Source organism: Drechmeria coniospora, chromosome 03 (assembly GCF_001625195.1).
Source record: "Drechmeria coniospora strain ARSEF 6962 chromosome 03, whole genome shotgun sequence".
Lineage (NCBI taxonomy): Eukaryota > Fungi > Ascomycota > Sordariomycetes > Hypocreales > Ophiocordycipitaceae > Drechmeria > Drechmeria coniospora.
In genome coordinates, this window is record NC_054391.1 from 8412691 (window position 1) to 8425121 (window position 12431).

Genomic DNA, 12431 nt, shown 5'->3' on the forward strand with positions numbered 1-12431 from the left:
GGAGCGATGTCTTGTGGGAACAAATTTTCTCGCTCTTGAAAATGTTTCTTCTTCTTCAACATAATGTCATCGGCATTCATATTAGAGTCTCGGAACAAGACCATTCAATTCTTGTTCAGGTTCCACGAGGACCTCTCGCGCGCTCAATGATCGCCTAGAAGAAATTCAGCGCCCTTCACTTACGTTGCCAAAGTTTACGCGATGCCGGCGGATAGAGCAAGAAGAGCGGTACATACACAGTTATAGACAGGTTCATGGTGCGATACGATGCATTGAAACAAGGAGAACGACAATCGTGTTTGCCTATTTCCCCTCCCTGGACTCGTTCATCCTCAGCCGTAGTATGCTGGGCTTGGGGCAACTTGGGCTCGTGGCATCGCTACCGTGCCTCTCGTAAAAGGCCTCGCAGCACTTGTAGAGCGCGTTGACGGCGTCCTGACACTTGGTCTCGTTGTAGTTGTTGCGAGCCAGGCAAGCTGCAAAGGCGTGCTCAGGTCAGCGGCCCATCAGGCAATCGATAGAATGTAAGCAAGGCTGTACGACAGCGTTTCATACCTTGAATGGCGCACTTTGATTTCTCTCGCTATTAACATATGTGCTCGCATTGTTCACCGAGACCACAGGTGCGTGAACATCCGCAGCGTGATGAGATTCGCACGGGCAAGGGCCAGAGGGAAGTAGTGACGGGGACTCCACGTACTGCGTAGGGTTGACAGGATGCCTTCCCTTCGGCGTCACTTTTTGGCAAAGGTTCTTCCTGCTTCTGCTTGCACAATCAACATCGAGAGCTCGGCAGGGCAAGAGGCGATCAAAGAGGAAGATGCACCATGGCGAATTTGGTTTCTCCTCTCCCCTCATGAATAACCACAGGTCCAGTGGGTGAGGAAAAGGGAATCGAGCGAGCAAGTGCTCACAAACGCTAGAGAAAGGAGATGATGTGCCCAGCATTGTGCGGAGTACTGTAAGTAAGTACTCCGTACGGAGTACTCGTACTGTACTTGCACACCATGTTACTTAGGACATACCTACCAATGGTTACTTGTTGCCAACGAGCCATTTACCGTACTTGGACTTCCTTAGTTACTGACCTCTACCAAGGCAACTTAATAATACCATTGAGGAAAACAGGTACTAATACAGCACCAACCACCTACGAATAGTATGTATTACTTATTACTTCCAAGTAGGCGCTTGCCTATACATTTACTTACCTAGTACTCCGTAATATGCAGGTAAATAATTACTACTAGGTACTTAGGCTATAGCAGTACCTCAGTAGTTGACAGTACGGAGTACAGTGTGCACCGACGGTGGCCGGTTGGCCATTTGGCACAGCGGTGCCCTTCGCTGCTTCAGCAGATGTCAGCGAGCGACCGACCACCACCGCCCGCTTGTTGTTCGCTGAGGCTCCGAGTCATCTGACACATGCAGCATTCGCGCTCATGCTTTGTTGGGTCGCGTAAACTCGTAATCAAGGTCGTGGTTGAAGCGGCCAGGGCACGCATAACCACTCGCCACCCGCCTCGGGTCTGGACTGCCACACCCTTCGTTCCTAGTTCCGGTCCCAGTCCCGTTCCCTACGACCTTGTCGCCTTGCTCCCTCCTCCTGAATTTGTACCCTTCGCCCCCACCCTCCGTTCTGCCGCCATTCCGCTGGCGTCTGGGGCCGGCGAGAGAGACCAACTTTAACCATTTCGCCTTCGACTCACCACTTTAGCCTTTTCTGTCTCTCTTCCCTCTTCCATCTCCCTCCACGCAAGCCGCGCGTCATCCCGGCTGGTTGCGCATCGTCCATACCGCCAAAGTCGAGAACGAAGACGTGACGCAAATCACGCTGCAGAAGTACCATCATGTCAGCCGAGAACGACGGCGTGCCAGCGCCTGATCAGCAGGAGGCACCTGCCAACAGCGAGCACCTGAACATCAAGGTGACGGACAACAACAATGAAGTCTTTTTCAAGATCAAGCGGAGCACGAAGCTTGAGAAGCTCATGAACGCGTTCTGTGAGCGACAAGGCAAGAGCATCACCTCCGTCCGCTTTCTCTTCGACGGCACTCGGGTGCAGCCAACAGACACGCCCGACGCGGTAGGTTTCCCTCGTCGCACATCAAACAAGGGAACGGGCTCGGACGAAGCATCTGAGCTAACGGTCGGCATGTAGCTCGAGATGACAGATGGAGATACGCTCGAGGTGCATCAGGAGCAGGTCGGCGGCTGCGCTGCGCTTGCATAGTCACGAAGAGGAGACGAAGGATAAATGCTGGCCATGTACCCCATCTGGCACGGGCAGTACATAGCATCGGGGCCTCCAGCTTGTTTCACGAATGTGGGATACTGCCCTTATCCTGCAGGTTGTATACGCCGGAGACAAAAGAACGGTGGGTGAGGCCGGTGGGTAGTTTGCGGATAGCCATTCAGGAGACCAACAACAGTCCTCGATCTTGTCCTCGTCCGGCCATCGCATTACATCCATCATGCATACCATCTATGTGGCTGGCGAACATGAGTGAAAAATAGAGGTGTATCGCTTTTCGCATAGAGGCAACGCAGAACTACACAGACCCTCCCTGTCGTGATTGGGGAAGTAAAAGAGCCAGCACCAGTACCAGCCTCAACGCCTACACTCGTACCTGCACCTACACCCTTTTCAACGCAGATCACGCCTTCAGTTCTCGTGCCCGACAAGCCGTGCAGAGCACAACCGTAGACCCCAGCACCTCCTTCGGGAAGACCTGTCCATCGTCGAAACTTCCGCTGCACTCGGCGCATCGGAAACAATGCTCGTGCCAGTCGCTGCCGAGCGCTTTGATGTACTGCCCAACGACGGCCATTTTGCATTTCTGACACTTGGGCGCCCGTCGTTCCGTACGCTGTGTCTGGCACTTCAAGCACCAAGCGTACCCGTCCTTTTCGATGTGCGTCATGCCGTTCTCGAAGGGATCGCCGCATTCGGCGCAGAAGAAGTGGCCGTAGTGCCAGTGCTGACCGAGGGCTACGATGTGCTCTCCCATAATCGGCGTTGTGCAGTGTTTGCATCGCGGTGCGAAGAGCTCGTGCCAGTCCAAGTGGCAGTAGAAGCGCAGTCGATCATCACCATCCTCCGCCATCGTTGTTCCTTCCAGCTCCTCCAAGACCTCCCCGGCATCGCGTCGCCGGATCCTCTCTATACGTTCGGCGCGAACATCATCAGGTTCAGGGCTTATCTCCATCGCTTCCAGTCCCGTTCCGCAGGAAAAGCAGCGGAAGCACTGCGGATGGAATCGTTCTTGCGTCGCTAGCGCAATACATCGCCCTTCGATCGCAAAGCCACACTCATGGCACGTTGCGTTCACACGGCCATCGGATCTGGGCCGTGGTGGCCGGTTGTCCCGAGGCCTGTTGTCCTGAGGCCTTTGGCTTCGACCTGGGTTGGTGCGACTCGGCAGCGGGCGCACGCTGCCAACTGGCTTCTCGTCTGGTGTCACGATAACGGGGACGGGGTTGCTGCCAGACGATTCATTCAGGATGATGGTGGGTACGTCGCTTCCCGGTGATGGCCTATTTTCCGCCTCCTTCGATTTGGCTACAGTGGCTGACGGCATGCCTGAACGTACGTTTTCCCGTAGTTGTGAGGGACCATCCCCCTCCACCACGATAGAAGGGACGCCCACATGGTGGAAGCTTGAAGGAGCTTGCGCCTTGGACTTTGGCGCCTGGGCTGTGGTGATATCAGCATACTCATCCGGGGCTTTCCAGTTCGCGTTGAAGCTTACAATCGGCCGTCCAGGGCTGTTGCTGACGGCCGAAGGCTCCGGTAGTTTGGAGCTGCGATCCTTTAACTTTCTGCTGGTGGCCGCACGAATATCATTACTTCGGACTTCGATCCCGTTCTTCCGCTCTCCCGCCAGTTCAGACTTTGATTGTAAAGATGGAGTGTTCTTCGTGTACTGGGGGTTGCGCGACTGTGAGGGGGGGTTTCGATATATATCAATTCGGTTATAAAGCTTCCGAGATGCCTCATCGCTTATCGTAGGGACCGCTTTTGGACGATTGTCGAATGACTGCCGGGATGTTGAAACGGAAACTCCCGACGTGGACGTCTCCGGCTCCTCCCAAATTTGATCTCCTGAGAAAGGGCGCTCGACTTCACCACTAATGTTTCTCTTCAGGCTTGTGCGCCGCATGGAGACTGGAACACCCCCGAGAGGTCTTGGCTTCAGGCTCGTTCTGGTTCCCGCAGCGGACTGGTTTGCGCTCAAGACTTGCTTATGAGCCTGAGATAGGTCATTTCCTTCCGCCAACATGTCGGAGTCGGAAGGCGAGTCCACATCGCTACTCGGCCTAGCAACCTCATGCCTGTTCACGCCAATAGTCGAGGTACGAGCGTGCGCGTAGCTGTTCTTTTGAAGATGCGGTCTGTAGCGATATGGCCCATCTGCTTGGCGAGGTTTAATGCCGTGCTGATGTTCCCACACGAGCTCTGACGCTTCGTTCAGAGCAGCGTTGTAGAGGTCGTCCTCGGTACGAGTGCCGTTCTTGATGCCTTCTCGAATGCCCATCATATCCATAGCATCACGGAGGGAGACGGCCTCCTCCCTTTCCATCCACCTCTGGCCGCTCTCCATATAGGTAGCCGTAGGCACAACGTCGGAAGGCTTTAACGGAGCAATTTGGTGTGTTGTGTAGTAGTCGTGACGGCGAGTGCTCACGCTAGACAGCCGGGGCGGGCTACCGAGAGGGGCAACGTTTGGTGCATATGAAATAGCATCTTGGTGCTTGTGAATGCTAGAGGGGGCGGAAGAGATGTCGACATCGCAGCCATCGCCCTTGAGACGGGTTTGTAGCGGTATTGGCCTAGCACCGCCGGGGCGCGCTGTACGATTTGAGCGTAGGCCTGACAAATAGTTGGCTGTCGTGGCGAAGCGTTGTCAGCCTCTAGTTTTGCGAAGACGGACTCGGAAACCTCATCTGCTTGGCCTACCAAACTGATCATCCGTCATATATGAAGACGAGGGCGGTGACGCCCTTCGCGTCTTCGCATCTGTTGACTTCTTCATCGTCCTCGACGAGGTTGTCGGAGAAAGGAGCGAAAATGCCAAGGCAAAGTACGAGCAAGATGCAACTCTGTCGTGGCCGTGGGACAGCGACGATTGCAAACGATGGGCGGCGCTAGGTAGACTGGGAGTGTAGGTATGTACGTGCAGTCAGGCTCGTGTGAATTGGGCAGGCAGGCAGGTAGGTGGACTTGTTGGGCAGCAAACTGTGGTGGCCGTGATGGTATTTACGGGAATGACGGCGCTGGCTGGGGGAGTGGGGGAGTGTCACCCATGTCGTTGGCTGGACAACCAAAGCCCGAGCGGGCAACCATGGCGATTCGTGCATTGCATCAGCGACACGTCACGCAATGAACCGGTAGTGAGGCGTAAATTGATCATTCATTGAATCCTTGCTCATTTATGGGTGCATCGTTACTTGCGGCTCTGGGCATGAATTCCCGCTGATTTTTACTCCTTATTTTAATCGCAAGGAGGAGGGGAGGAAGTCTAAGGTTCGGCGATATTGGTGTCCCAAGTGCCACAAACGGCCACGGGCAATGAACCATGCACGATGTGCATGTCTGTTACCATCGAAGCTCGCCCTTGACTCCCTTCTCGGGCTCCGACGCTTGGGGGGCTTTCGATGAGGGAGGATCTGGCTTGGCAAAACCCAAATTCTTAAAATCATCCCTGGCCATCAAGTTCCTTGTGTAATTGTCAGCATTTGCCCAGGTAGCCCAATCTCGTGGTACTGGCCTACCGGTCCATTCTGCAGGCAAGATATGCTTTGGCAAAGTCTCTGCATTCGCCTTCGTTCACGCCGCCCACCTTTTTCATGCACGCCAGGTATTCGGTCATGACCTGCTTGCATTCGCCTGCGCGTGGATGACATTAGCTTGGAAGGTGATGGGGGTGGCCTGGTTCATTTGCAGAACTGACCGTCATGGTCCAGCGGAAAACTGCCACGCTGTGGTCTGTCGACGAGCGCACAACGAACGTTAGACTCTAGTGAGATTCGACCATGGCCTCGATCACTTACGGGGTTGGCCGTGTCGATGGCAACTTTCCTGGGCTACCAAAAGTACTCATTTTGCGTCTGCACGTAGCAGTCAGTGCAAAGGGCTACCAAGAACATGGGGAGCACCGAGTGCTAGAGCGACATTGGTACGGATGGAGGGTCTAGGGTGGGTATGGGTCGCCGTGAAAAACTCCAGTGCTGAAGGCATCGGGCTGACACTAGGCACCAGGCGGCAAGCACATTTACACCGACGCTTACTTGCACATAACGGGAGAACAAACTTGATAATATTTTTTTCTTGTATGAAGAGCTCGTCACTTCAAATGAAGATTATTGACATCATAAATGCAGAGATATTTACAAAATAGTAATGTTATTTTCCTTGCATCTTCGGCGTAGCCACGCTTTCGATAATATATTACTGTACAGTTTCAATCAGATGAGTACTTACTTACTCCGTACAGTACTTACAGTTGGTAGGTGTACTGTATGTATGGTTCACTTTCAAGAAAATACTGTACTGTACTCCGTAAGTTTGTAAAGCATTGGTCGAAGTGGTCCGTTCAATGACTTAACTTACCCCGCAGCCAGTCAGCTGGCACTGTGCTTGGTAATGTCTCGCTTCAGAGGCTGCCATTCACGTTGAAAATCGCCCCGCCAATTTTTGACCCAACTTGAGCCCAACACCCGCCGCGCAGCCGCGTGATCTCGATTCATTCATGGTCTAGTTTTGTTCATACTGCATGAGACTACATCGCCTTCTTCAGCAACCATACTAGGTTTACCATCCCGCCATGTCGAAGATTACAGAAATCACCAGTTTCTCCCAGTGGGAGCAACTGGTATCCTCGATACCCGCCACTACCCTCCTCATCGTCTCCTTCCATACTCCATGGGCCGCGCCGTGTGCCCAGATGGCGACGGTGCTCGCGACACTTGCATCCGAACACCCGGTTTCCGAGCCGCCGAGCAGCGTGTGGGTGTCGATCGATGCAGAGAAGCTGAGCGATGTCAGCGAGATGTACAATGTCACCGCCGTTCCCTTTTTGGTCCTGCAGAGGAACGGCCGAGTCATCGAGTCGGTCAGCGGCAGCAGTGCAGTCAAGGTCCGGACAGCCATCGAGACCCATATGCAACCTGGCATAAATGCGTCCTCCATCGAGGGTGCGGCGAACGGCATCGAGCAGCCGAACGGGGACAGCAAGAAGGACGAAACCCCTGCGGATCCGGTGAAGCAGAAGGAGGAACTGTTCAAGCGCTTGGAAGATCTCGTCAAGGCCGCGCCAGTCATGCTCTTCATGAAAGGGACACCGAGCTCTCCGCAGTGCGGATTCTCTCGGCAGTTGGTGGGCATCTTGCGAGAGGATTCCGTCAAGTACGGCTTCTTTAACATCCTCGCCGATGACGAGGTTCGGCAGGGACTGAAGGAGTACGCCGAGTGGCCAACCTACCCCCAGCTGTGGGTGGACGGGGAACTCATCGGTGGCCTGGATATTGTATGTGACGCGGGGATGCTGCCCCAACTCACGCAAGCGTGGCTGACACGGGAACTAGGTCAAGGAGGAGCTCGGGAACAATGCGGACCTCTTCAAGCCCTTCGCCGTCAACGGCTCTGACGCCATGGCACCATGAGTCAGGATGGACGACGATGCGGGCGTCGCGCGCTTACCGATTCGCTTGTTTTTCACGGAACTTTCGACGAAGACCGGAAACAGAGCCTACAGGGGGTGGGCATTCGCATCCCTCCCAAGCCCTGCCTTGCCACAGCAGGAACAAGAATATGTGCCGGTGTCATACAGAAGGCCCTTGCGAATATTGATGATGGCCGAGTTGTTCGCCGCATCACACAGACGAATGGCTGACCATGTCGATGTAGAGGGGTGCCTGCCGCGCTGGTAGCTCCAGGGGCGGACAGCGGACGACGTGACGAAGACAGTTGTATGCCATTTCTGATATTTGACTCCGATTTTAGCCTTGATGTCACGAAATTAACCGAGACTATCGATATGCCATGCTGCGAAGGATTCGGATATAGTCTAGGCGCGCCAGCTACACTGTCATGTGGCAAGCCCCTTTTGCATCTGCATACCAGCGTGGCTCGCAGAGGGTGGAAATGGGTTGAAGATCTCACCGGGTTCAGTTATTGTTTAGCGGTAGTGTTGCTTGCTCCAAGGGAGCGGGTAGTCAGGGACGAGAAGCGTCTTACCCTCTGCTCAAATATGTACCTCCTGACGCGGCCCAATCGTCTCTTCTCGTTGACGCGACCACACCACAGCACTGATAGTTCACGTGTTGAAAGCAACGCAATCGACAAGCTACGATGGAAGCCGTCATGTCTACGGGAGATCTCTAGCTAGAATTCATCAAAATGGGGGTCGGTTGACGGTACGGTAAAGCGCGTAGGGAGCGGAAGGACGTAAAGATGGATATACTCCTTGGTTTGGTTCCTGGACCGGTTGTTTGGCAAAATTGTCGCCTTGCTCCATCCATGTCTTGCGACCTGCATTAGTCGTATTTGGTGTACTTAAGAGTGCTATGACTCATCGACCAGTGTTGAGGAAATTAGAGAGTAGTGTGTGTACATGTACTACGGCGTTTTCCAGACTTAACATGCACGTACTTGCTCCGTAACGCACACTTACAAGCCCTAATGGCTTGCTGCTAACGGCCTCGTTCAGAGAAGGCCGGCAACTCCGGAAGTGCGGCGTCGGCTTCCGAAATGAATTATTTCTACCGGAGGCCCTGGAGAGCGGGAAGGACTTTTTGCAATCCGAACCATATGCTTGGACATGATGGGAAGCGAAAGTGCTTACCTAGATAAGACGCATCTTTCACTGCGATAGATAATGATTTCCGCTGCGGAGTTTAGAGGGAAAATCGGCCTGGTTTGGTTAGCATCTGGCCGCCTGTGAGCTAGTCCACGGAGCCTTCCTGCTTCTAGCAGGGAGGGTTCAGATACTGTTTTATGTGCCCGCGATTATGTGAAAACACCCCAATTGAATACAGCGTTGTTACTACAATTAGGTAGGGTTGCAAGTGCTGTGAGTGTACATGTGCAAGTACACAGTACATGTAAGTGCTGGACTTGGGAACTGACGTCCACCCCACCCTTGGCCGACTTCGATCATGATGACATCCGACCTTTTCCTCGTACTCCCTTCCACTCCCCGTTTCATCTTACCTTCATTTTTGCCCACCCTTTAGCACACTTAGTAGGTGGGGACGACCCTGCGGAGAGGAGTTTGTTCAACCTGGCTGAATCGGTTATTTCTCCATATAGCTAGCTACCTTCCGACCTTGCCTTCGGTGTTGTTCCATTCCATACACTCCATCAGGTCTCCCACCAAGTGCCATCAATCTTCGTGTCTGTTGATAACCAGACACGCATGAAGAGGAGGGCCAAGAACTCGCCCACACTACTGGCGAATCACGATTGGGCGCCCTAACAGTAAAGCACCGCCTTCGAGTCGCCGGCACATTGTATTTGTCGAGTTCTCAGTTGCGCCTCTCGACGCCGTCCAGATCCTGATCGAGTCTCGTCCATGCGGCAACGCTTCACCCTGAACCGTTCAGACATCGACGGATCCTCACGACCTTCTTCGGCCACCCTCCCTCGCACTCACGATGACGCCCACACCGCCTTCCACAAACTCGTCTACCGGAGGACGTTCCCCAGAGGAGCAGTTCCGAGTCGTCAGGAAGAGAAACCGAGTACCGCTAAGCTGCTATCCTTGCCGGACGAGAAAGTGCGTGCATAACACTCACTCTTTCCTCCTTCTCCGCTTCACCTCTGACCTGTCGCCAGATTGTGCGTTGTACCTGCCGGTGTCTCCGCTGGCCCGTCCTGACCAAGCTGCAGGAAATGTGACCGAAATCACCCGTGCAGCAACTGCATGAAGCGCGAGGGCACGGATACGCCGTCCTGTTCTTATGCAGCGCCGCTGTCTCGCAAGAAGAGCCAGAACCGGGCTGATTCGAGTCCGGATGATATGCAAAACCGCATCGACCGCCTGGAGGGCCTCGTGCTTTCGCTGATGCACAACGGCGCCAACGTCGATTTCACATCCAACACACGCGCGAGCGACCCTGCCTCCGCTCCGCACTCCATAAACGACAGCGGCTCCTCGGCCAAGCTCGATCGTGAAGTGGAAATGGTGCCGGATGACGAGAGCGACGAAGACAGTCTGGCAACATCGTTGGGGGTGCTGAAAGTTGACGCCGACAAGGGAAAGTCCTTGTACATCGGGCAGGAAAACTGGCACCTGATCCTCGCAGACATATCTGAGGTGAAAAACTACTTCCTCAGCCACAAGAAAGAGCTCGAATCGAGCTACGAGCGCGTTCGGTCGTCCAAGCCCATGACGGCCCGTGAAGGCCCGACCCTTCTGCTGGGCGCCGTTCCCGCTTCGGAGCTCGAAATCCGTGCCGAGCTGCCATCCAAGTCCAGCGTGCTCCATTTATGCAGCCGCTATTTCAACTCCATGGACAATACCGTCAGCATCATCCACAAACCGACGTTTCTGCAACAGCTTCGCACCCATTACCAGGATCCATCCAAGACGCCCGTCATGTGGCTGGGCCTTCTCTACTCCATACTCTGCCTCGCCATGCTGAGCTACCACAAGGTTGGTGACGAACCCCCGGAATGGAAAGGTCGGACCCTCGAGCTTGCCTCGAGCTTCCGGTTGCGAACGGCCCAGTGCCTCATCAGGGCGGACTATACAAAACCCGTCGAGTACACGGTCGAAACCATGGTGCTCCACGTGTTTGGGGAGTACTCATCCAGGTGGGATGCTGATCTGGGCCTGTGGTTGATCGTCTCCTTGATTACGAGGATTGCATTTCGCATGGGCTACCACCGCGATGCAAAATGGTTCCCCTCCCTCACGCCCTTTCAAGCAGTAAGTTAGTTCCCTTGACCCGGCCTCGGCTTGCACGTGGCTCACCGATGGCAGGAGATGAGACGAAGGACCTGGGCGTTGGTTCGAATGTCCGATGTCATTTTCTCGCACCAAGTCTCGCTTCCGAGCATGATATACGAGCATGACTGCGATACGAATCTGCCCAACAACATACTGGACGACGATTTCCACCCTGGCATAGCGGAGCTACCGCCGCCTCGGCCGAGCACCGAGCCAACGCCCATCTCCTACATGATTTGCAAGGCTCGCCTCTGCAACGAGCTGGGGAACATTCTTCAGACTACCAGCAAGGTTGGCAGCCACGTTCCATATGACGAGATCATCCGGTTCGATGCGAAGCTACGTCAGGTGATGCAGGAGCTGCCGCCTCACCTCAAGGTTGTCCCGCTAGAACGTTGTCAGGATCCCGTCACGCTCATCCTTGCGAGGTTCAACATCGACACTCTCTTTCAGAAGATCCTGTGCTTGCTTCATCGCAAGTATATATGCAGGGCGCGGCAGAACCCAAGGTATGCGCATTCGCGACGCAGCGCCATCGAGGCTTCCCTGCATGCCATGGATCATCTTCACATGCTCTATCGCGAGTCCCAGAACAACGGCCGGCTCCGATCTGTCGCTTGGTATGTCAAGAGCACGGCGACGAAGGAGTTCATATTACCTGCCATGCTCATCGTGCTGGATTTGCACTATGACAACATGGCGACGCAGCTCGGGACACGACAGGACCACGAAGGAGCCTTTCTCTGGACTCGAGATGAACGCACCAGAATGATCGGCACGTTGGAGGACGCCACGGTCATTTGGAAGAGTCTCGCGGATACGTCCATGGAGGCATTCAAGGCCTCCAAGGTCATGGAGATCATGCTGCAGAAGCTGCAGAATCCCGCACAAGGCGCGAACGGATCCATGCCGAGGACCGACCCGGTCGGCCGAAGCGCCAACGTCACGGACCAAACCCCGGCCATGGCTCAAGACCTCGCTACCCCGGAAGGGTTTTCTACCTTTGGTCCCGGAATTGGCACCTTCTCGAATCCAAATAGCAGCACCTTTATGGGAATGGATTTTAACTTGCCACCGCCTGACATGAACCTTGGGCAGGCAGGGGGTCTCGATGATGCCGCGTCACCGCTGTTCATGTTTACGAGTCCCGGCAGCAGGTTTGGCACTGCGGCCGATTTGCCGACGAATTTTGACTGGGTAAGAGACCAATCCGGTGGTGACTTGCACTGTAATACCAGGCGCTGACAGGAACAGAACGCATTCGAGAACTACACGCAAATGGCAAACTGGGGTGCCGACCAAAGCTTCCAGATATACGGGACGGGCGATGAATCGTCTCCACAAGAACCAGGTGGAATGAATGCGCAGTAACGTAAAAAAGATGTGCTGGTGACGGCAAAACAACTCGGATGAGGATTTCGCATCCTACAAGCCGGTGGCATCAATGACGTCCATTCGAAGAACCCTCTTCCCAT

At 54.5% G+C, this 12431-nt stretch overlaps 4 protein-coding genes across 4 annotated transcripts; 3 read left to right on the plus strand and 1 right to left on the minus strand.

The window, feature by feature from the left end:
• Nucleotides 1-1850: 1850 nt before the first annotated feature.
• On the plus strand, nucleotides 1851-2234 carry DCS_07930 (uncharacterized protein; the record flags this gene model as incomplete). The annotated part of the gene is made up of 2 exons (XM_040805213.1): nucleotides 1851-2087; nucleotides 2163-2234. The coding sequence occupies 2 exons, from the start codon at nucleotides 1851-1853 to the stop codon at nucleotides 2232-2234; spliced, it is 309 nt and encodes a 102-aa protein (XP_040655317.1).
• Nucleotides 2235-2658: 424 nt separating this feature from the next.
• DCS_07931 (LIM domain protein) lies at nucleotides 2659-5037 on the minus strand (the record flags this gene model as incomplete). Its single annotated transcript, XM_040805214.1, has 2 exons — nucleotides 2659-4853; nucleotides 4962-5037. 2 exons carry the CDS (start codon nucleotides 5035-5037, stop codon nucleotides 2659-2661), a joined length of 2271 nt encoding a protein of 756 aa, XP_040655318.1.
• A 1791-nt stretch (nucleotides 5038-6828) lies between these two features.
• Nucleotides 6829-7666, plus strand: DCS_07932 (monothiol glutaredoxin-4; the record flags this gene model as incomplete). Its single annotated transcript, XM_040805215.1, has 2 exons — nucleotides 6829-7530; nucleotides 7589-7666. 2 exons carry the CDS (start codon nucleotides 6829-6831, stop codon nucleotides 7664-7666), a joined length of 780 nt encoding a protein of 259 aa, XP_040655319.1.
• A 1992-nt stretch (nucleotides 7667-9658) lies between these two features.
• Nucleotides 9659-12327, plus strand: DCS_07933 (uncharacterized protein; the record flags this gene model as incomplete). Its single annotated transcript, XM_040805216.1, has 4 exons — nucleotides 9659-9780; nucleotides 9921-10935; nucleotides 10990-12153; nucleotides 12211-12327. 4 exons carry the CDS (start codon nucleotides 9659-9661, stop codon nucleotides 12325-12327), a joined length of 2418 nt encoding a protein of 805 aa, XP_040655320.1.
• Nucleotides 12328-12431: the final 104 nt, after the last annotated feature.